Below are 25090 nucleotides of genomic sequence, written 5' to 3'. Positions count from 1 at the left end.
ATCCTATTAACTTTGACAGGGTTGGTAAAACACATGTGGAGATGCTTGTTCATATATGAACATTCTGAGTCATTGGGCCTCATTTCAAATTTGGCAGTGCTGAAAAAGTGGTGGTTCAAGGCTTTAAGGCTGAAACACATGTCTGGGGTTGCTGTTGGTACTCTTGTTCAGAAGAGAATTGCCTTAGTATTTTGGTGCTGGACTGGCCATTTGGCTGGGACAAATTGATATACAAATAGCGAGTTCCCTTCTGTGAAAGGTAGTCAGCTTACAGTCGGGTACAGTCAGCTAAAGTATGGCTGGAGACTCTCGTGGTTTTGATTGATAAAGGATCACCAATTTTGGTTTGGTGATAATTGTGATAAATATGTTCTATGTACAGCGCTTTGCCAAAAGCGCTATATAAATAACAATTTGACCATGGGATTAGGTATAGAATTTAGCATGGCATCCTTTCCTCTCTGCACTGTTGTACCGTTACACTGGCATACCATGGAGTAGTAATAGTTCCAGGAAATGAGGACTTTTACTAAACCTCAAAAGACCATTCTGCTATCGAACCTCAAAACACACAATACAATTCATGTTTGCTTTAATATGTAATTGGCTAGGTTTTTGTGTTCTTAACATTTAAATATATGCAGGAGAAATCAAGTGACCAGACCTTATGTCAAATGGCCAGACCTTATGTCAAATGGCCAGACCTTATGTCAAATGACCAGACCTTGGAGAAATAATGAAAGGTGTATTCTGTCACAATGCAGAAAGCTGCCACATGCTATTTTTTTCTGTACGGGTTTTGCACACGTTGGCTGGATGTCACATATATTTTTACTCTTTTGCAAAGGAGAAAACTCATTTTTACTCTTGAAATCACATTTACTCTCAAAGTTTAAAAATAGCGAGTAAAAAACTCCCACCTCAAAATCTTATCGGGAGCACTGAGTACTCCTAGTATTGGGAAAGGAGTGGTTAGGGGAAACTCCCCCATTACAAAAAGCTAGTAGTTTCAAAGGAATAACTTTGAAGTAAATTACTTAGAAGTCATTCCTGTTGGTAAAAAGACATGGAACCCTGCTCACCATAAATCCTCCTCCTTGAGCTATCTACAGCCTTAGAGATGGTCTACCAACCCTCTCTCCTCTAGACACACTGTTAGTTTGATATCCATAAAACTGAACTTTCCTGTGTTGAGGATTTTCTGCAAGTTCTCTGGTAAGGTCGTTTGAGGACCCGCCTGGAATGTATTTTCAAAGTGTCCACTAAGTTAGTCCTGACTCTCACAAAGGTAGCTGTGACCCAGCAATATGGAGGAAAGAAGAGGTAGTAAGTTTGCACAGTATATGTACTGAAGAATTTACACTTCATAATCAGTTTGCGGCTGTGGGCAATTTTGCTGTTGATGAGATTCAATAATTTAAGTGCCCTGTCGATTTGCACTGGACTGCATTTCTTTTACCTGCCTTACTATTCCTGCAGCTTGTAAATAATAGCTGCGTAGTGCTGCATGCAACCGTGCATTAATTTTGACTAGGAAATTTAAGAAAGGCATGAAAAGTAACCTACAATAGAAATCTGTGGGAGTGGGCATTATTAATGTTTGTGAAAAGAAAGGCATTTCGACAGATAATCAGTGTAAAATAACTGCTTTTCTCAAACGATCAATTTCAACAGTCAGTGAGGATGGGACTCCTACGGAGCAATGGAAATGCCAGGTGTATCTGTGGCACAAGCTCAGGCAGACATTTCTATTTTATTTGCTGCTGAATCTTTGCCTTAATTTGCAAAAAGGAGCGACTGGAACACCTCTGTCAAACTCTTCATCTACCTATTGACTTCTTTATTGCAAATACGGCTGCCATTGCATTAAGACGTTTGCTGAATCTTTCGAAATCTCTGGATTTGGTGCTTATTGCTGAGAATGTTTATGCATCTTAGACTATAAATAATTTGTATTTGACAATGGAGTCTTCGGACAAGGAAGGTCTTCCTGATTCTGAATCTATTCTTATTTTCAAAGCCCTCTCCTCTTTGTGTAATAATATGTACAAAGAGCAGCAAATTGTGACGAGTGGCTAACCTGTTTGGTTGTTCTTGTTCTTTCCATTGATGGTGCGAAAGCTGATGAGACTAAAAGGGGTGGGGGGTTTACCCAAAATTGCTGCTTTGCAAGAATCTGTTGAGCCATCAATTTCCAATCTGTTGCAACCTAATATTAGAGATATTAAAAGTTGTGAACTGCCCTCTAACTGCGGCAGTGCACGAGTGAAGAGGAAGAATAAGTATTCCCTCCTTCGGCAGAAAAGAAATTGAGGTAATGTGGAATATTGAAGAAAAGGCATCTATACCTGTGGGATCAAAGGGTACTGTACGTGCGTTGCAATCCTTGGCCATTACTTTTCCTTGTGACTTAGAATGCAGGGAAACTCTGACAGGGTTTGAGCTTGTGCTGATTGATAACTTGGAACCTAGCTGTAGGCAAACAAAGCGAAAGCTGGCTCTTAGGAAACATGCTTGCTTGATAAAAATCAAGTGCTTCCTCCTTCAATGTCGGGGGTTGTACAATTACCAGGTAGTGAACAACTTAAGGTATTTAATCCTGAATCAGGAGAGAGGGTAACTGTGAGTACATCCTCAGCAACTATAAATATGGAATGTTCTCGCCTGACTCGTAAATACTTTACATTAAGTATAGAAGAGCAATGGGGAGATAAATCTACGACGAAAAAGCCATATGCTACTGCCAATAGCCCTTATCTAAATAATTCTAATGTGCTTCAGTTGTTATACTGTTTACTCCAGTTGTATGTAATATTGACTCATGACATTTCTTCAGTAGAATTACCCCAGTCTGTTATTGAAGCAAATAAGTCGCTTGTTCACTTTGTTTCTCCGGTGGTTAAGTTAATAATTATGTCTGCTGCTAGAGTGAGTGAACGAGCTGGTTAGAAGTCCTGAGGTCTGTGGAGAATCCTGGGGATCCCCCACTGAAACCCTGCCTAAAGTCTCCTCCCAGTTGTCCAGGAGAGCGCGGACGCTTTCTGATCCCAATTCCGGGGGTGGTGTACTGCGGGAGGATCACCTGGGTGAAGACCAAGCCCAGGGTAGTGGGGAGAGCTCACAGAATGAGACACTGTTTTTCCCTAGAGAGAGAGAGACACTTGTGTTACAGGAGGAATTGGCATATTGTCAATTTAAAGGATCTCAACCTTGTACTGACGAAGGGGAGACAAGCTCCCAAGGTACAACTCAACAAAGTGGTACATTAAGGAAACCAGTCTTTTGCCTCCCTAAAAATATAGATCTGCCCGAGACCAAAAGTACATCAAAATGGATGATGGAAATGTGGCCATTCTTATTCCATTCATCTCTAAGAAGGCTAACTCTTACTGTTCCTCTTCTAAAAATATTAAGTGAAACGATTGCAAAAAAAAATCAAAGCAGTCAAAAGATCTAATTTTCCAAAAAAGGGCTACATGGCCCAGAATCCTTCGGGAACTGTGACACGGAAGAGGGCTAAAGAAGCATTCAGAGGTGAAGAACAGGCATCCAAGCCTAAAACTAAAGCCAATCAACCCTCCTGAGGGGAATAAATGGCTGCTGCAGGAGGGTGTCCTAGAGAGAAGCTGGAGCAGGAGCTGAAAGGACGGCAGCAGTAGTAGGAGAAGAAACAGAACTGGAGGCTAGCTGACCACGGAGCAAAATACAAGCAGATTTTACCTGCAGGCTCCGAGTTGGTCCTGTGCTCACAAACCCTGTCTGGCTGGGGCTGCACTGGAAAAGACAGGAGAAAGCCGACAGTCTTTCTAGGTGTGCCTGATTGTCGTAAATGCAGTCCTATATTTTACCAGAGGCCCGTGTGCATAAACAAGCTGAGGGAAGATGGAGAGAGGGAGACTCTCTTGATGAGGCCTGGTCCAAAACACCTGTGATGAGGAAAGGTATGTATCCTGAGAGTGGCTGTAGTAGCAGCAGTAGAGGAAAACAAGTTCGGGAAGTCGAGGCCAAGCCGCAGCAGCTGTAAAATTGAAGCCAGTGAATGAAAAAGTGTACTCGAGAGCAGCAGAAACTCCTTGGCAGCAACTGTAACCAGCTGAACTGGTAATGATGGCATAAGCAGTAGCAGACTTTCCCACTGTTAAAAGGAAATATCACTTCAGAGAGGCTGCGTATTAGAGATTCTGTTTCCGATTGCTGTTACAGATAGAAGCTGCCCTTGTAAAAGGCACCGCAAGTCGCATTTCACCATGAAGAAGTTATTGCGTGTGCCTAATATGAAGTGTGAAGTGACTATTAATTCTTCTAACATTCTACTTTTAAATATCATAGAAGTTGCTGAAGTTGTTAAACGTCAAAGCAGAACACGCTTTGCCCAAGCCAATAGGCAGAACCTTCCCAAGAGGGAAGCAGCTGAAATAAGAACTAAAACTACCTTGAAATTGTTGAAGCGAATACTAACCCAGGGTCCTCTGATGCAAGGGTGACAGTTTTTAGGAAACCGGGAGGGTGGCATTACAAATTTGGGGTAAGCCCTGGAGACTCATATGAAGCCAGGGAAGGGAGCTGGGTGCTTGTAACAAGAAACCACTGCATACCAGTTAAGCTGACATTGTGGCAGTCAGAAACAGAATTCAAAGTGACCGCATGACTAGGAAGAAAGGCAAAGAGGCTGCCCTTTCTGGTAGCAGTAGAAGGAAGAGTGCCTTGCTAACCTGTAGAGGTCAAAGGGTCTTGTGTTAGTTGCCTAATAACATTTCCACTATATCAAGTTGCAGAAGTTGAATTGTCGTGTCTAAAATGTTGTCCGAACTGTTATACGCTGAAGTTGAAGTAGTCTGAGAAGCCTACTCTTGCAGTAACCCTCAGAAAAGGAAATTGTCATAGAGAGAACAATGTCCTTAGAAGAAGCATCCTGACAAATTGCAGATAAGACACCGGACGGAGGTAAAGTTGTTACGTGGCTCTTTTGTTTGAACCTTATTATGATTACCATTGGTGCTGTTTTCTTTATGTAACATTGAACTGGGAGCTTTTCATCCAGAGTAGAACAAACTGTTACCTTTGGATTTTTGTTTGTGACTTTTCATTTTCTTTGGAACTTTTCAAGAACTTATTGTAAACTTTCAGTGGGAAAAAGTGACTTTGGATATTTCTGGGGGAGCAGAATCTGCCGTGAACCAGCAGAAGTCAACAAAGGTTTTAATTGATTGGTAATCTTTTATTTGTTATTGTTCCTTTATTTTGATTGTTTAGTGTAAGGGTTAGTGTTGTGTATGCTAGGAGGGTTTGCCCTTAGATCTTAGAATAGGCAGGGAATCCCCTGCTAGAGTAGGTTTAGGTAGGATTTTTATATTTCTTTTGCAAATAAAATGTCAAACTTTGAAGAACATAACTTCAGTTGTGAGCCTCAGATTACTGACCCCCTCACAGGTCCAACAAAAGGATCATAAAATTACAGGGAAAGCTCTTAAATGTGCGACTTTGAAATTCATATGCTTGCTCAAAAGATTGTTACAGCTTTGAATTTGTCTTCAGGTCTCACTCTAGAAAATCATGACCCTAATATTTGCAACTATTGAAACATTGTGATGTATCTGATCCTCATTCATATACCTGTTTTAACGTCTGTAAGCCTTCTTGGATCAAGTACGTATTGTTGCCTCACCCCCAAACTCCCAGTGTTCACGTTGTGATTAAGTTCACTATTCAGTATCAAATTAATGGATGCAAAGTGAATTGCTTGGAGACTTATAGGTTCAACATGGCTGGTAATATAGTGATTTGGACAGAACTAAATATTATTGCCTTTAATGAACTAGTATTACAGAAACATTACTGGGGGTATGCCAAATTTCCATGACATGGCTGAATATTATTGAAGCTCTGAATTGGAATTTCAGTTAATGGCGATTAAGCAAAAGAAATATAGTTGCAAACCTGATTCAAAGGGTAAGGTATGTGATTTTGTGGTCATGTCTATGAAATGACAGCTTAACCTGGATGTAAAAAGTGTGATGAAAGCGCAACGCACCCTTTTAAATAAACAGAAAGCTATTGCTGTTTTAAAGGTTAGATTTTAAAATTGGATTAGCGTGCACAAGTGATCCACTGCCATTGCATAATGGCAGTTTAATACCCTTCGTAGTACTAATTCTAGGACATTTTGGCCAATATATATTCGGAATTCTGCAGTTTCCCATGGCAAGAGTCTTGAAGATCCTATTGCGGAGATGGATTGGATAAAACATATCCTCCAACTCTGCAATAGAGATGTCACTGGGGAGATATCACTTAATTGTAGTTTGCCATATGAACATGACATTTTAAATTGTACGTTGGAAGACATTTTGATTATTTGTAAGCTTAAACCATCTAGGGCTCCTGACCCGGATGCGATTGCAAATATCTTAATAAACATACGAATAACTGGGCTCTAATGACATATATTTCTTTTGAATTGGTCATTAATACTGGGGAGATTCTGGGAAACTGGAAAAATCCATTTTGATACCCATTCATCAAAAAGGATCACGAGAGATACCATCTAACTACTGTTGACTTGCACTGACTGGACTGATTCCTTTTCCAAATTATTTTCCTGTCTCTTGCTAGAAAAGAAGAATGATGGATCTCAGATCATAATTTGCTTAGTAATCAGCAATCTGGATTCAGAAAAGGATTGATCACACTGTCACATCTATGGACTTTAATGTATTTGATGTGCACCATTTTGATGAAAAAGGGAGGCTTCTTATAGCTATGCTTTGTAAACTACGTAGGTGCTTTCGACACCGTTAACGGTAACATACTGTTGTCTAAATTGAAGTGCTGTGGATTGTCAGCCCAAACCTTGACCTTTATTAAATTTCATTATTTTCGGTACACCAGTGCAATTGTGCTTGGGTGGTAGTGGTGTGCGATATAAATCAACATAACATTAAACAAGGAAGATAATCTTAGTAAATCGATACAGACTAATCATGGACTTAAGCAAGTTTGTACTTTAGCCTTGATCTTGTATAATTGAAGAGCCTTGGCTCTTCAATACCTACCTTGCTCCTTGTCCCATTTGATCGCTTCCTTCTCTGGTCACTTTCAGTGTTATGCAGACGACACACAGCTCTCCTTCAAGCGTCCCTCCCCTACCACCTCCTCCTCGCTCATCCCTGACTTTGTGTTTGCCTTTCAGTCCGAGTGTGCTGCCCATGATCTCTTCCTTAATGCCAGTGAGACTGAGATCATCTCTATTGGGACCCCTGCTCCCACCTTCCCTCCCTCCCCATGGCCATCCTATATGGGCCCCCTCACCCACCTCTGATGCTTAAAATGTGGTGTCCTCTTTGATTCCTCTCTCTCCTTCTCTGCTCACATCACAGACCTTGCCAAGAATTCCCACTATCACCTACACCTCATCAGAGGTATTTTCCTTTTCCTTACCTTTTCCCAGAAACTGTGTCTCCAGAGCTCTGACTCTGTCTAGGCTTGACTACTGTAACAGCCTCTTCTTTAATCTTCCTTCTGCCTCCCTTTGTCCCCTTCAACTAAGCCAGACTAGGACTGCAAGATTTATGGTTGGCCTCACGCCAAGGGATCGCATCTCTCCAGCCCTAATCTCTCTCCAATTGCTCTCGGTTGATGCTAGTATCAAATTGAAAACACTCTGCATCATCCACAATGCCTTCTGGGGCGTAAGACCCCACTACATCCTTCTCTCTCTCCCTAAATAACTCCCTTCTAGAGCCCTTTGGTCTTCTAGCGCCATCTTCTACAAACCGAGTGGCCAGCAGATGCCTCTCCTTTGCTGGAGCTACGCTCTGGAATAGTCTCCCTGCCCCTCTCAGGCTTGAGCCCAATCTCCTTAAATTCCGGAAGCTCCTCAATACCTTACTTTTCTCCTCCTCCTTCTCTCTTCACTTTCTCTGCTAACCCTTTATTCCTCTCACCCCCTACTCTGACTCTTGGTTTCCTCTGAGTATTACAAGTGTCCATGCCCTCTTCTGCCAGTCCCCCCTCCCTCGGTTTACCTGTTCTCCATGGCACTTGCCCCCTAGTACTCCCTCTTTGTGCATACTGGCGCGCATTGGCCCTTGCCCTTTAGCCTCCAGTTTCAACTGCACTCCCCCCTCACCTTTCCCTTCCCTCCTAAGAACTTCTTTGGTCTGCTCCTAGACCTGCACTCCACCCTCTACCCCCCTTTTCCCCTTGCACTTCCTGTTCTGCACTTGCACGATCCGAATGTCAAAAGACCTAGTAGGACTGTTTTTGTTTCTTTCTCCCTTGTCCCCCTGACCCCCTTATTGTCTTGTGGCGCATTGAAAAACCACTTGTATAGGCGCCTTACAAATGACCTCTAAATAATCTGTAGGTTGTTGATTTGCAATAGGAGTTGCAATCTTATCATTTTCCTTTGAAGGTGGGACAACATATTGCGTGGTTGTCCTATGTAGATGATACGGTCATTCTTGACTGTACACTCATAGAACTTTGCGCAGTTTTACTGCCTTGCACAGGTTCTCTGTAAAGAATAATCTGATAATTTACCAAAAGAAAACAAATGTTATGACCATCAAGGCTAGTAAAAAGAAATCTATACATTTTAATTGGAAAATTGACAATATTCCCACATACATATCTGGGGTTCCTATTTTTGATACCTTGAATTCCTCCCTGGTTGCTAAAGAGATCACATGCAAAGTGCAGAGAAAATTCTCGCCTGTTAAGTTTTACTGCATACAAGGGTGGATATACAGTACTGAAGGTTTACTACAGATATATAGAACTAGCATTGTACCATGTGCACTTCATGGTCTTGACATTTTTTGCAAATAAAGAAACCAAATGGTAGGATGTTCTAGAAGGTAAACTGTGGCAGAATGCATTGTGCTTATCGAGCTCTGCTCCAGTTGTTCCATCCCAAGTGAATTGGGGTTACTTTCGCAGTCTACTAGGAAAAAGGCTGTATTATGAGTTCCTTTACTCTGAAACTGTATTTCCTACACAAGATGAATTGGAATCGTTCTTCAGGAAGATTGAACTTCCTACAGTGTCTGAAGTGAATTGTTTAATGTTGGAAGGGAGGGTCTTGGAGACTGAAATTACTACGGCTATTACTTAGTTGCAGGTGGACAAGATGGTTAGCCTAAATTGGCTTCCTGTGTAGTTTTGTCAATCTTTTTCAGACAAGCTTTCTCCAATATTGTGTAATGTCTATAATTTTTTTGCTGGCAAGAGGGGAATGAAGGATGCAAATGGGTTGAGTAACTGTATTGGAGAGGTGATTCACACTTCTTAATCTGTAATTCATTAGTCAACAATTTGGATATAATTTTAGGACAAATTCAAAAACGGCGTGGATTTATTTATTTTTGGGACGCAGAGAAAGCCTGTGATAGGGTTAACTGGCACTTTCTGAGATTTACTTTGAGGAAGGATCTGTTTTGGTGATACTTTTGCGAGTATGGTTGTTTGCCTACATAATGGTGCTTCAGCCAGGATCTGGGCTAATGCTACTATTTCTGAGGCTTTTAGATTGTTTAGAAGCACGAGACAGGGTTGTCTTTTGTCACCTCTTCTTTTCAATATTGCCCTTGGGCTGCTGGTGACGCTTATTCGTCAGGATATGCGTCTTCAAGGATTGAATCTCGGGCCCGTTGAAGTTAAGGTGTTGGTGTATGCAGATAATTTAGTAGTTGTGCTAACGCAACCTCAGGTGTCCCGTCCGCTTCTAAGTTGGTTGGGTTATCTCGCCATAAGATTAACTGGTAGAAATATTACATTTTCCCATTGGTGGACAACTGTTCTATGAAAGATTTTGAGGGATGGAATTGTAATTTGTCGGATGAGCGGATCACTTACTTGGGGATTACTTTTGTAAGGTATTTAAGAAAGATTGTAGGGGTTAATGTGGAGAGAGTGATTTCTATTATAAGCAAAGATGTTAAGTGGAGGAATATCTCTTTTGATATATGGGGCAAGATTATTGCATTAAAGATGGCTTTGTTGCCAAAAGTGTTGTACATTATTCAGTCATTGCCCTTACCTTTCTCAAAACAATTGCTGAATAAGATAACATTTTTAAAGATTGTTTATGGTAGGATAGAAAAACGAAACAAATTCCTCATTACGGGCCTCATTAAGGGTCCGGCAGGTAGCCGCCGGACCCATAAAAAATGACTGGTGCCTGACTTCCCAGTGCCACCGGGCTATTCCAGATCTGACGGCCAGGAAGTCAGGCGCCGGTAATTTCATTTCTTCCCATTCCCTTACAGTCCCAGAGGACTCTACGTTACTAATGGTGCCGCTGCTTCCATGACTGCCTGCCTGCCGTGGCCGCTGTGCCCGCAGGGTCAGACCTGTCAGGCACAGCGGCTCCGACAGGCAGACCTGTAGTATGCCGGTCCGTAAACAACAGTGCTGGCAAGCTTACCGGCACTGTTGTTTCCAGACAGGCATACTTCTAATGAGACCCTATGTCTTAGCTTGTGATTTCAAATGTGGGGATTTTGGATATCCAGATCTGGTTAAGTATTGTAGGGGCTAGATCCCATTAAGAAGGCTGCGTTGCTCAGAATCATGCAAACACACCAATTTGGGTGACTATGGAGGCTTGGGCTGCATCTCGATTCCGGCTTGCAAGTGTGTATTCTATATGTAAGATGCTGCAATCTATTAATCGTTGCTCACTATACGAATGACTGGTGATGCGCTGCTTGCGTGGTTGACGGAATGAGCAAATTGTTTGGTTACATAAGGAGGCTTCCTTGTGGAACTATCTGGCTCGTCAGTTGAATAACAAAATGTTGTTCTGAAAGAACTGGGTGTTGACAGGTGTATTGTGTGTAGGTGATGTTTTTGAAGCACACCACATTGTTTTCAGAGATTGTGGTGGCTGTATAGGCTGCCGGGAAGGGATAGACAGAGATTTGAAAAATGTAAGTCCTTCTCAACCTCAATGCTCTCCATCAGGCTCCGTCTTGGTTCTGCACCCTTTTTCCAACACCCCCTGAACTTCTACCCCAACATAAAAACACACTTACCAACACTTAACTTATTTAAGTTGCCCATCAAACTCCCCCCTCTTACACTTTGAATGGGCAACCACCCTATCCAGGCACATTCTCTCGCTCATTTCCAACTTTTTCTCACATGCACTGTATGTTTCGTGACATTTGCCTGTGTAAACTCCTTTTGTTTTCAACCTGGTTAATGTTCCTCCATCAACCTCAAATCGCGTGGTTCAAGGTCCATCATTACTCTGCTTTTGTAAAGCACTCTCCTGCAGCCTTTGCAGTATGTTTCTCGGTAAATGCTTTTTATCTAATCATATGCTAATAAATCCAAACCATATATGTATATTGACCTATGCGTTTAGCCAAAGGCATGTCAACCAGTAATGTGTTGCTCGAGTCATCCCATGCTCCTCTGAACAAGTGCACAGTGGATTGAGAGGCAAGACTGATAAATTGTCATGAAGTGCCTGTCAACTGTGATGGAAGAAAATGTCTGGAAACAGCACATTATAGAACATCAACTGTTCCAAGTGTCCTTCTTATGTTGTCCTTTTTATAAAAGAAAAGAAAATGCAACAGAACCCATGTCAACTAAACAAAACAATGCCTAGTGAAATGTCCTTTTCTAATATGTTTCCATATTGTCCCATTTAAAAGGTTTCTACAGAAATATTCTATACAAACTCAACAACACAGTAAACACATTTGCCTAACGGTGGTAACTGCAGAAGAAAAGTCTGGTAGCATTCCATGTATTTTAGAGTATGCTACCTGCTTGTTGTTCAAATAATGTTTAATTAAATATTATGTTCTGTGTTTTGTTTAGAATTCTTTGGTGCTTAGTATTAGTGGTGAATTCCATGAATTGTATTTGGCCTGTGCCTTATGTTGTGCCACTTTACCTCCTTAAATGTGTGTTTTGTGCCCCACTAATGGCATCTGCCAGTATTTTATTCTCATGGAAAACCTACTTTTTCAAATATCAATATGACTCACACATTGTAAATCAAGCATGCTTAACATTTTTTGATTATTTAATGGTCTTCTAGCTGCAGCAGTAATCTCCCTTCACAGAAAGTAAGCAAGCCAGATGTTTTAAGACCATCACCATTAATAAGAGGGCGGCTTCTCAGACCACGACCAAACATTGGCAGATCAGTTGAAAAGAAACCCACTCAAGCTTCTCCATCTAAGGACACAAATGAAGTGGCCCTCTCGTTGCATTCAGCAGAAAAACCGGCATCTACGATTCCAGTGGTACGTTTGATTCAGCCTTAACATGAATTACTCTAACCTCTAGGTACCTCTTCTCTGTAAGATCTGTGGCAATTTTAACCATTTTCGTCCTACATCTACTGACATTCTTCTCACTTAAACAGTTTTAGGAAAGATGTTTGTTTGCAGCTTTTCAATTTCTTTCACCACAAGCATATCTGCTGACTATTTATTTTTAATCTTACTGAGTGCAAGATCTTTTTGAGCTCACTCACTAACTAAACTCATTTAATTTTGGGGCACTGGTTGGTCCTTAAGGCTACCAGTGCAGTGTTAGGCAAGATTGTATGCAGTACCCCATGGGAGCACTGCAACAACCCTGACCTCCTGGCAATAGGAACCCAACCTTTGGTAGACGTCTGTACTACACAGGTTGGTAGCGTGAAGGAGCAGCCAGGCTTTTAAGAGGGGTCAATGTGAACTGTTGGGGAGTTACAGAGATTCACAATGACAAGTATTCAAATAAACACTTACACAGAAGGTTTCTTGACTAAACAATTATTAATTTATCAGTCAGGGAGTAAGCCTTCTTCAGAAGGGAGCAATATAATAGTAACACTCAAATATACTTCACAAAATACACTCTTAATATGTCTAAATCAGTAAGTACCTCTTTGAGATGGACCACAGACACAACCTACTCCCTCAGTGACTTCAATCGCTAGGTTGCTGGGGACATCAGTATATCACTGTGGCATTTGTGAATCACTTAAGGGTAAGTCAAAGAAAAGGGTATTAGAACATACAAGAGACCACAAATATTCTTAAGCAGGCAAATGCTTTCAGATCCCCTAATAAGTCATTCAGTGGAACAGCTTAAGCCAAAGTCAATGGGCAGATGTCTATATGAGCTGAAGCAATTCTTTTCAGGTAAGTAGAAAAGTATTTGCACAATGTTTTAGAAGTCTTTGAAGTATCAATGTAGGGCCACAAGCCGTTAGACGTGTGAGTAGTAGAAGATGCAAGCAACTCTACAGCAAGAGGTAAGTTTTCTCAGACTTTTACAGTACCTTTGTATTGAAGAATAAGTGCAACAGATGACTTCTGTTCCTGAACAGCTCTGCAGATCTCACTGTTCCTGGGCCTCAGTCGTGGGGACAAGAGGGAGGAATTCTGGGGACTCCTGCACTGCAATGGGATGGTCACCGCTCGCAACCAGCAATCTTCAAACAAGTGTCTGTTCAGTGTTTCAGCTCCTCGCTCCTACCGCAAATAGCAACACCTCGGTTCCTGGCTGTCGAGGTGGACTTTCCTTGCTTCTGGGGTACTCACTCTGTTGAGGGGGCTCAGGCTCGGTCAGTCCTGCTTCCTGCGAGTCCGGAGGATCTTCCTGGAGCTCTTGTGTTCTGGTGTTCCTCTCCCTGGCGTTTTGGTTTCCAGCAGCAACTCTGGAAATTCAGCCAGCTCTGAGAGAATGTCCAGGTGGCTTACTTTGGAGTTTATTGGTCCCGCCAACTCAAGGGGAGAAGTCGTCTTTGCAGGGGCGTCTCTGTCGATATGAATTTGGAGTTTCAGCACAGCAGCAGGGCTTCACTCGTCAGACCAACGGTCCAGGAGTTGCAGCAGGAGTCCTCTTCAAGTTCTTCTTTGGTTCTTTCGTCCCGTGGTCAACTCTGCCTTCCAAGCCAAAAGCCTTGACTTTTATTCAGTTTTCTCCCATTCATTCCAGCCTAGCTGTCAGTCACCCAGCAGGGTGGCTGTCCTCGCCTGACAGTCAGCTGGCTAATCGCTATAGAGTGCATTTGGGTCTCCTAGGAGACTAAGAATAGGGAGTTTCGGGCACCTCCCTCACTTCCTGCCCACCCCAGACACCATGGAGCCAGAGGCGGGCTTCACTCGTGAATCCTGCCAAAGACAAAGTGAACAAACCTGGTTTGGCGCGCAGAGTAAATCTAAAGAAGGACCTTTCCACAAAGAAATGGAGAAAAAAGACCAGCGCCATTTTGACAAAAATGGCACCGTTGGGTGTTCTATGTTAAAAAATCACATTAAAATGCATGAGAGACTAGGGAAAAAGGGCCTCGCTCTCTCCAGGTTAAAAAAATCAAGTCCTCAAAATCCAGCAAAGGGAATTAGCACATTTATGAGACTTCTCCCTAACATGCAGTGAGACTACGTCCCTCACTAATGTCTTTTGTATGACACTACTACTTCCCTAAAATATAGTTGCACAAGATAACCATCTTTCACCTTCCTTTTTACAATAAGTGTGTTTACCCACATTTTACTGCATGGTTGCTTTTTGTCCATTATTAGGTTCAATATATTGTTAAAGTCCAGTCTTTTTGGTCATTGGCTTTGTTGCAGACTTTCTCCTGGCAGGGGTGGTAAATGGATATATGTGATTGTGCTTTTTTTGTGGGCTCTGGGGAGAGCAGAGTTGGTGAAAGATGGTCCCAGGCTAGGGTCATAGAATCTGCTTTTTTATGGCTGCTGTTGTCCGCTACAACCATGTATCATGGTCCTTCCCTGCTCCACCCAATCCGTTTTCTTGTGCAGGTCATAGCCCTGCAACCCCTGGAAACCCCTCTCGGCCCTTCCTCTCCCAGCTCACTTCTTCTATGCAGGGGACACCCCTGCAAACCCTGCGGCCTAACCCTCCTGCTATTGTGCCACCTTCTCTCTTCCTACCTGCTCCCTTTTTCCTACGTTCCCTTCAAATGACCCCTTCCTCCCACCCACTCCTTTCAATCACGGTCCCAGAACCACTCTTTGGGCCTCTCACCCTGCCCATGCACACACCTCATCCTCCAAACCTGTTGAATCCAATACGGCGCAAAGTCCTCTCTTTACATTTCTATTTTGTGATGGAGACTGGGTATAGGAATCTCACCTGGTGCCTCCCTAGACACCTGAGACTGGTGACTGCCGTCTTTCTTCACAGGAAACATCTAAGCACCATCTTATGATTTGTCACTATAACCCCCATTGTCTATTATATTTTACATTAAAACCTATGGCAGAACTTTTCATAACTTTTTGACTGCCTTTTAGTATCCAAAACTGGTTACTTAACTGAGATTATTGATGGAGAATTGTTCATAGTATTGGTTGAACATCTTAAGATAGGTTTGCTTAGTGTCGGTGTGACTTATAAAATAAGGCTTGTGATGCACTTTCCCCCATTTATCCTCTGTAACCTATTATATTCTGAATAACTGTTGGATCTAAAGTGTGGCCTGTACCCCAATTGGACACTTGTGTTGTGTGTGTATGTCAAATTGTATTTACTTATCTGATAGTTTTCTGGTTTTAATGCAAATGTTAGTTATAATAAAGAAGTATGTGTTTGTTACTTGCCAGTTTGGACAATCAGTTGCCTGACAGCCATTGTGTTATGATCTGTACTTTACACCAGTCTCCTGCCCTCCTTATTCTAAAACTTGCTGCTCAGTCAAATTACTAGAGAAAGTTGAGACTTGCTGTTGGAAACCATGCAGGTCCACTAATTATGTTAGTCCTATACCAATAATGGCTCTGAAAATCCCTCCTAACACGCATACACTTTCTTTGCCACCCACATACAGTGTGGTGTGCAGCAGTGCACACTTTCCTTGTACACACACAGAACAAGTGCACTATGGTTATCAGTTTTGGCTATTCTCTTATGAATATTGTATGGCATTTACTGTAATGGACGTGACTTTCACTAGTGCAGGGCTACAGCTCAAATCTGTACTGGGACTAACAAGTGTTGATAAATAGCAGGTAGAAGTTTGTGAATGGATAAGAAGGGCTGGATATGTTTTTGTTAAGCGTTGGTCCTTGAAGTCTTCAACTGGCTTCATCCACCTGGCAGAGGTACCCAGAAGTGTGGATACACTTGAGAAATGTAATCAAAAATGTTTTGAAATTGTGGTAGAGACTTTTAGTTTAGAGCTGCTAGAATGTCTTAACTTAGTCTGTATTCACTTCATCATTATTTAAGCAAAGAATCGTCTAGGGTGGCCTTAAAGTACCAGGTGAGTCCCTTGTTGCTTGACACTTGGGATTCTATCGTGGCCAGATGAGATGTTTTGTGGACCCAGGTGGATCTGGACGTTCTATGCATTGAAGTGGAACAGACCAGTCGAGGTTTCCAGGATTGTAGTGAGGATCTTTAAGTAGCTATTGAAAAACCAAGGGGGAGACTGGGGCTCAGTGCAAAGTTAAACTGATGAGCGGTTAAGTAGTGCACACATGATGGGGAGAGACCTGGCAACCTGGATCCGGGGTAAGTGTTGAGGAGTAAAACTGAAGGGATGAAATGGGTTAAGTTGCCAAATGCGTTAAAATACAATGTGTGGTTTCTAAGATTTTAAAAAGCACATGGAGACTGCAAAGCTGAGCGACCCATCTTGGCCTGCGTGATTACTAGCAAGGACACTCTCCACACCCAAATGATGGGTGAGGGTGAACTGGTGAGGATGCGTTAGTGAAGGCGTTTTGGATCTCTGGCCATAGGGAGTTTGTGGTTCCTGAAGAAGAGGTGAGGGGATCCTTCTCATGAGGAGGAGCCCCTCCTCACACACAGGTCTGCAATGCATCCAAACAGCTGATTTGGCAATAGAGCAGTTCTAGTTGGCAGATGGAAAGCAGCAAGTGCAGGGCTTGCATTGTAGCTTCAGTGATTGTTGCTAGGTTTAATTTTGGCGGCTAGTGCTTTCTCTGGGAGAAGGTGGCTACCTGTGAAAGAAAGACTGCCTTTACATCAAGAGTTTGTTCCTACTTTCCTCTTCAAAGTTTCTAAAGCTACTCGATTGGCAGATCTCAAGGAACAGATGGGTGTAGCAGCAGATCATGCCAGTTAGTGATCTGGGACATTGTCACAAGAGAACATTGATCTCTTCTTACTGTCTAGAAGATGCATTTAAACTGGTAGATTTTTTTGAAACAACATTGAACTTGGTGGGTGCAATGTGCACAAAAATGAAAAAACAAGAAGCCGTTGACTGTTGCCCAAATGAGGTAGGGACAAGGAAATGTTAGGAAAGATTTATTTTTTGCACAATCCATTCCCTCCATGTGATTCCTATGGGGCCCCTAGACTTTTTGCTTACTTTATAACCAATCTTCACTTTTGGAGGTTAGTAAAGCCTTCTGGTTTACTTCCCTTGCCTGTTTTGCTCATTCTTATGGAGATGCACACTACTTCCTAAGGCTGTCAGTCCTGAGAGACATTGGGCATCATGCCAAGTTTGCCGGTCCGAAAATAAGGGTGCCGGTAAACTCACAGCACGCTTTTTTCCAGACTGGCAAACTACGGTTTTGCCTGCTGGAGCCGCTGTGCCCAATGGGTCTGACCCTGCCGGGCATAGCGGTCACGGTAGGCAAAGCTGTCACGGAAGCACTGGCACCGTTAACAGTGCCGGTGCTTCCGTATCCCCACTCCCATAGAGTACTAGTGGCCTCAACCTCTGAAGAGGAGCTGATCGAAGTCTTAAGCCACGGCATTGGCCAGACCAGCCCGTCAGGAGGGACCCCGACGTAGGAGACGACGAGAACGTCGAGGGTGCCGACGAGGCTCCTGACCGCCTGTCGGAATCCCCTCAACCAGTGCCGCAAGACAACTTGGCGCCCATTTTGTTGGCTATATAGTCCTTATGCTCGGAGATAAGGACAAGATTGCCGTTACCACCAACGTAGGAACTGCTCCCGACGGGGGACCCGGAGCCAGGCCCTTCTGGGAGCCCTCCTCCTAAGAGAAGAAGGATTCATCCTCCACCTCCTTTTCAACCATCGCGCCCTGCTCAGCCCTCCTCCCCGTCCACGACCCGTGGGGATGATACGGGGACGGACACGGCCGCGACGGGTACAGATGACGAGGTTTACGACGAGGATCTTCCGTCGTCACCTCCTCCCCGGGCTTCCCCGCCCCACGAGATTGGATCGTTTCATGCCATGATCACCAGGGCATCCAAGCTTTTCCAGCTCTGCCCGGAAGAGAAGAAGGAAGGTTTCCTTTATCAACGGCGCGAGACCAAGAGGAAGACGGTCCTCGCTGTACCTCTACTGGACGATATCTGGGATGAGGGTCTCGCCCTCCTCAAGAACCCATCCACAACGCCTGCGAGAAGGGATCGGTACGAGAAGAAGTACCGGGTCCCGGACGCGGCCCCCTTGTGCCTTCGGGCACAGCCGACCCCAGACTCGGTCGTCTCCGCGGTGGCCAGGAAGAAAGCGGGGGGGCTTCGGTCTCTACGTCAACCTCCCCCCCCCCCCCCCCCGGACGGCGAGGGAAAGAAATTGGACACCATGGGACGCAGAGTCATCTCATCGGCAGCAACGACGATTAAGGCTGCCAACGCCTTGGCTATCGTAGCCCGCTACGACAGGGAGTTGTGGTACAAGATCGCCCCCCCTGCTGGACTTCCTACCGGACGACAAGAGGGCGGAGGCCCTAGAGATCTTGCAGGAAGGAGAAGTGGCGTCAGACCACGCCATTACGATAGCGACAGACATCGCTGACACTGGATTTCGCCAGTTGGGCAACGGCGTGTGCCTTAGACGGCGTGGATGGCTCAAGGCAACGGACTTCCGGCAGGACGTGCAGACCAGAGTTTTGGACATGCCATTCGACGGGAGCAACCGGTTTGGGAAAACAGTGGACGATTCCCTACAAGCCATCAAGACGAACACGGAGACGGCCCGGCTCTTGGTGTTCTCCAGCAACGACGGCCGCCCTTTCGGAGCGCCGGAGGCAAGCAGGGTGCCTCCAAAGGTTCCGGCGGCGGATATTCCACCTACCGTCAAGCGGCCCGTTCGTCGTCACAGGAAGCCTACAGGGGACGAGGCAAGTCGGGCGGACCCCGCCGTCGTCGCCAGGGAGGACAAGGCGGCAAAGCCTCGTCGAAGCAGGACTGAACCGGCCGTGGGGTCGGGCCCCCAACGAAGCATCCCGGTGGGAGGCCGGCTGGCGAACTTCGTCAGCGTGTGGGAGTCCATCTCCACCGGCCGTTGGGTGCTGGACGCCCTGGCCCAGGGTCACGGGCTTGAGTTTCTAAAGAAGTGCCCACGCCTCCCCCCCCCCCCGTGGCCAGGAAGGAACATCACGTCCCTCAACTTCTCTTGGAGGTAAAGGCGATGCTCAAGAAAGGCACCATCGAGCTCGTCCCAAAGAGGCTTCGGGGCTCCGGAGTTTACTCAAGATACTTCCTCGTGAAGAAGAAGACAGGAGGATGGCGTCCCATCCTGGACCTACGACGACTGAACAAATTCATCAAGGCACAGAAGTTCCGGATGGTCACCCTCCAGCACGTCCTGGGTCAGCTGGAGGAGGGCGATTTCCTGTCGTCGTTGGATTTGGAGGATGCTTACTTCCATATCCCCATCCTAAAGGGACACCGAAAGTTTCTCAGATTCGTGGTCCCAGGGCGTCACTACCAGTTCAGAGCCCTTCCCTTCGAATTGAGGTCGGCACCCAGGGTGTTCACCAAGTGCTCGCACCGGTGGCGGCGTGGCTGCGCCTGGAGGGGATCCACGTCTACCCCTACCTGGACGACTGGCTCATCCGAGCAAAGACAAGGGAGCTCACCGCGGAGCACACGGCGAGGACCGTCCAACTACCCACAGACCTGGGATTCTCCATAAACTACGCCAAGTCCCACCTGGTGCCTGCGCAAGACGCACTGTTTCTGGGAGCGAAACTCGACACAGTGGCGCTTCTGGCCTCTCCGTCGGAGGAAAGGACGAGGGCCATCTTGGGCAAGGTGCAGCGGATGCTGGTTGCGGACGCGGCCAGGGTGAGGTCCATCAAATCCCTCCTCGGAATGATGTCTTCTTGTATTTATCTCATCCGCCTGTGCAGGCTTCGGATGCGCCCGTTACAGGAGTTCCTGGACGCTCGCTAGATCCAGACGACGGGCAGCTTCGAAGACAGGATCATACTCGACGAGAGCTTCCGACGAGCGATCCGGTGGTGGGGCACCCGCGCGCATCTGACGGCGGGCATGGACTTCCAGACCCCGGGCCACCAGAAGACAGTGACCACGGATGCCTCCCTGGAAGGGTGGGGGGCGCACACCGAAAATCTGCACGCGAGAGGCCTTTGGCTGCCGACGGAGAAGTCCCCCCATATCAACGTCCTGGAACTCTGTGCAGTGTTTTGGGCCCTCAGGTCCTTTCTTCCGTCCCTCAAGGGCAAGGTGGTGAGAATCTTCACCGACAACACCACCACCATGTTCTACATCAGGAAGCAGGGCGGTACCAGATCCCCCAGCCCTGTCCAAGGAGGCGCAGGGTCTGTGGCATTGGGCCGTCGCCCAAGGGATGTTTCTGGTGCCGTTTCATCTGGCAGGAATAAAAAACACCATCGCCGACTCGCTCAGCAGAGAGCTGCGCTCGTGCCACGAGTGGGAACTACGACAGGATCTAGTGGACCGCCTCTTCCGACGGTGGGGCACACCCCAGATCGATCTGTTTGCGACGGCGACGAACTCCAAGTGCCGGAGGTTCGCCAGCAGGTTTCCCCAACCGAGGAGCATGGGCGATGCTTTCTCGTTCCCATGGGAGGGCCTGTTCCTATACGCGTTCCCTCCATTGCTGTTGCTGATCCGGCTCATCAACCAGCTCAAGAGGTCACGGTGCAGGATGATCCTCGTCGCACCTGCGTGGCCGAGGCAGATATGGTTCCCGGACCTTCTGGACTTGTCAGCGTCCCCGTCAATCAAGCTGCCAGTGGACGCGGATCTTCTCTCCAGGGAAGGAGGCGCCATCCTCCATCAGGACCCGAAGTCGCTGAACTTGCAGGCCTGGCTCCTGCAGCATTAGAGTTTGGAGGTTACGACATACCGGCCAACTGCAGAGAGGTTCTTGCAAAGGCCAGGGCGTCCTCAACTCTTAAATGCTACGGACACAAATGGAAGAGGTGCTCTGTCTGGTGCCACGCACAGAAGATTAACCCTCTACGGATTAAGGCTCCTCAAGTACTGCCGTACCTACTGACGCTGGCCAAGGCTTTACTGGCGCACGCTTCCATCAAGATTCATCTTGCTGCGATCTCCCGATACACCAGAACCACGGGACGGACGTCTTTGTGGTCTCATCGTCTGGTGAAAGAATTCATGAAGGGACTGTTCAGATCGTTCCTGCAAGTGAAGGCTCCGGCCCCGGCGTGGGAGCTCAACATGGTGCTGACCAAGCTCATGGGACCTCCGTTCGAGCCTCTGCACTCAGCTCTGTTGAAGTTCTTGTCGTGGAAAACATTGTTTCTTGTGGCCATCACCTCCGCACGACGGGTGGGAGAGATCCAGGCCCTTTCCTGCAAGCCCCCGTACTTGACTTTTCACGACACAAGGGTAGTGCTCAGGACGCACCCTTCCTTCATGCCCAAGGTGCCGTCGGACTTCCACCTCAACGAAACCTTGGTGTTGCCTGTTTTCTTCCAGTCGGCTTCGTCGCCGGCTGAAAGGACTTTGCACTCGCTGGATGTGGCTAGAGCGCTGAAGTTCTACGTGGACCGCACGAAGAGTTTTCGGAAGACGTCACAACTTTTTGTGAACTTTGGACCTGTCAATCAGGGGAAGGCTCTCTCAAAGGCTTCCATTTCCAGATGGCTCTCCGGCTGTATCATGTACGGTCATCGGTTGGCAAACCGACCGCTGCCTGGCCGTGCGAGAGCCCATTCTACCAGAGCGATCGCAGCTACCACGGCGTTCCTATCTGGTGTGCCCCTGCTGGACATCTGCAGGGCTGCTACGTGGAGGTCGATGCACATCTTCACGAAATTCTACTGCGTCGACCGGGATTCCAGGGACGAGTCCAGAGTCAGCCAAGCAGTGCTGCGCAACCTGTTCGCCTAAGGTGAGCCTGGTGAGAAGGTAAGAGATGCTTAATGTTGAGTTGTGGTGTTGCTTAATGTTAAGCCTGTTGCCACCTCCCGTGGTTGTGCATGTGTGTACTGCTATGTATTCTTTTATTCATGAGCATTTGAATCCATGCCAGACCCCATGCTGGAGAAGGAACAAGTTACTTACCTGTAACTGTTGTTCTCCAGCATGGGTCTGGCATGGATTCACATGCGAACCGTCCCGCCTACCCCTCTGCGGCTCTTCACTTGGTCATACTGCCACTTCACGTGCTACCAAATCTGAAGATGGCTGCCAGAGGCGGGGCTTAGGGAGATGGCAGTCATTGGCTGTGGTCAGTATGACGCAGAGATCAGTGATTGGTTACTACTACGAAAGACAGATCAGAAACGAAACAGATACTGATTTTTCTTTACTGAGGATTCCCAGCCTGATGACGGGGAATATTCATGAGCATGTGAATCCATGCCAGACCCATGCTGGAGAACAACAGTTACAGGTAAGTAACTTGTTCCTTCCTAGGACTTATTTTGGGATTAGAATAGATTGGGGTGCTTAGCTAATTTGAAGTAAATACTTAACTTACATTAAAGAACTTTCAAAGCACCACTGCAGCCCACTGCATCAGTTCTGTCCCTGAAGAAACTATAGTTTTTACTTTGTGACATTTGGACACAAGGGCCCATACATCTACCTATTCTATTTTCCTGCATCTGATTACTCACCTGTTGAACACTGGTACAAAATTAATATGAAGATCTATTTCAAGGGTGAACGTGTTTGTGTTATATATGGTTTTTGATTGCATTACTGACCTGTGATTTTTATATACTTAGCGTTTTCTTAAAGGCCTAATACATAATTGTGTTTTTATATGCCTACTGACTAACTTTAATTATTGATGTATTCCTAGTCCATTCTCACACTTGTCCTGGGACTAAGCCTTGACTGTTCAAGCACATTACTTTGATTGAGTTTTGGCTAAACTCTCAATGTCTTCCATGTTTTTCATAAATAGGGTGGCCTCCTGAAATCTCCCCCAAGGCCCCACGGTCTGATTCTAGAAATCCATCTGAACAGGAAGCAAGTAAGATGGACAGAAAACTGTAGACACAAAAACAAATGGATAAATCGCTGATCTGCAGAAAAGGGGAGCATCAGACTGATAGAAACATTCTATAAGAGACTAGAGTGCGAGAAAGTATGACTCGGGAAAACGAAAAAGAGGTCAATGAACAATCTAAACTACTAGAAGAAGAATATGCCTTAATAGGGGTCCCTGATGTATAGAAAAGGCAAACAAATTGAAGTTGGTATACAGGAGAAACGGAGACTGCCTGCCTTCATATTTTACCAGCAGTCACTTCTGAAAGGGCCCCAGGAAGACAATGGGGGTCATTCCGAGGTTGGAGGTAAGGAATTACCGGCACCGGTAAGGGTGCCGATGCTGGTAATCCCTTACCTCCGTATTCCGAGGTCCCTTTGCGGGTCCTTCCTTATCTCCTGCTTTTAGCAGGAGTTAAGTACGGGACCCTCAAAGGTACTTTGGAGGTAATTACGGTACCGTAATTACCTCCTTCCCCATTCCCATTGAGCCTTATGGGGCAGAAATGGGAATGGGGAAGGGCAAAAGGTGAATGGGGAATTACCGGTCCCTCCAACCCTGGAATGGACCGGTAATTACTCCATTCACCATGCCGGATTTGGGACGGTTTCGGAGGCAACCATGGAGCTAATTACTCCATGGTTAGCTCCAAACCCGGAATGAGGCCCAATGAATAGCAGACAGTGAAAAAGAAACTGTATAGCCACCCTTGTTTCCACAGCACCCTTGTTTCCAGACTGGCAAACTACGGTTTTAATAGAAAAGCCACTGATCAATCATGATACAATGCAGTGTGCCAGTTCCTTACTATTACACTATGAGAAGCTGTAGTCCAGGAATGATGTGGCACAGCTTCTTTTCTAAAATCTCTATTATGTGTTGTTAATCCATCATGGTTTCATATTTTATGGTGGTGTAATTTATGAATAATTGTGCTTCCCTTCCCCCCCCTAGTGCAATGAGAGTGACTCATCTTTACATGGTTCATCGCAGAGAGAGTTTTCAGAGAGTTGTGGCCATCCAGCAAAACATGCAGATAACTTGCTTCCTTCAATTGTTCCTGGATGTTTTGGGGATACACAAAGCAGGTAAGAAAACTATTTATAAGTCTACAAAGAAGAAAAGACCAAAACTATTCCCCATGATCTATCAGCAGCCTTTGATATTCTCCTTGGCCACACCCTTCTCCCCCATACACCACTCCTTGGGAATTGAAAGAGCATTTGCATGCATCGATTTTTTGTTCTCAGACAGATCCCAGATCGTCGCTCTACTCTTTTCCCCATCCTAAATTTCAACCCCTCATCTACAGCTATCCTCAATGTTTTTTCCATTATCCTCATTAACATTTACATCTGTCCTCTAGCATTCACTTTTTGGCCTCGCCTTTTGCTCCCACACTTGATACCCAGATTTCATTCAAGTTGGACTGCTACCGGGGCTCCCCAGCCAAGATCCTCTACATGTGCCGGCCTTCTCTTCATTATTGGATGCAAGAGAACACACTCAAACTCAACAGTGAAAGAACAGATGACCTCATAAACAGCCATCATTCCTAAGCCTATCTCCGGCCCCTTTCCAGTTGGCCCCCTTCTCTTGGACCTGCCCCTTCAACTACACACACTAGAAAAAAGCATTGGCATTCTCCTTCTGTCCTTTCACTTATCCCACAAGTTAATAGTATAATCAGCTCATGATTCTACTGCACCCTCAAGAAAATTCTCCACTAATTATACTTCCCTCACAAAGTGGTTATAGTCCACGCCCTCATTCCTTCCAGACTTCACTGCTGGAGCAGTGTATAACGCTGCATACCCTTCTTCCTTAAGAGCAGGATCCAGTATATACTTGAAAAATGCCAGACTTTCTGCACTAAACATCCAATCCTTGAGTGGTGCTTAGGGGAAGAAAAAGGG

At 45.6% G+C, this 25090-nt stretch overlaps 1 protein-coding gene across 5 annotated transcripts in view; it reads left to right on the top strand.

Moving 5' to 3' along the window:
• BDP1 (BDP1 general transcription factor IIIB subunit) overlaps positions 1-25090 on the top strand; it is a 2223165-nt gene that overhangs the window by 1185202 nt on the left and 1012873 nt on the right. For all 5 annotated transcript variants that reach the window (XM_069627521.1, XM_069627519.1, XM_069627520.1 and 2 more), the window contains 2 exons: positions 12059-12266; positions 24129-24262. In XM_069627521.1, coding sequence (XP_069483622.1) covers positions 12059-12266; positions 24129-24262 — 342 coding nt within the window. The remainder of the gene's footprint in view (positions 1-12058; positions 12267-24128; positions 24263-25090) is intronic.

The sequence above is a fragment of the Ambystoma mexicanum genome, chromosome 6p (genome assembly GCF_040938575.1).
Source record: "Ambystoma mexicanum isolate Mex_15411 chromosome 6p, UKY_AmexF1_1, whole genome shotgun sequence".
Lineage (NCBI taxonomy): Eukaryota > Metazoa > Chordata > Amphibia > Caudata > Ambystomatidae > Ambystoma > Ambystoma mexicanum.
Note: the sequence above shows the minus strand (reverse complement) of the source record. Positions and strands in the feature narration are given on the sequence as shown.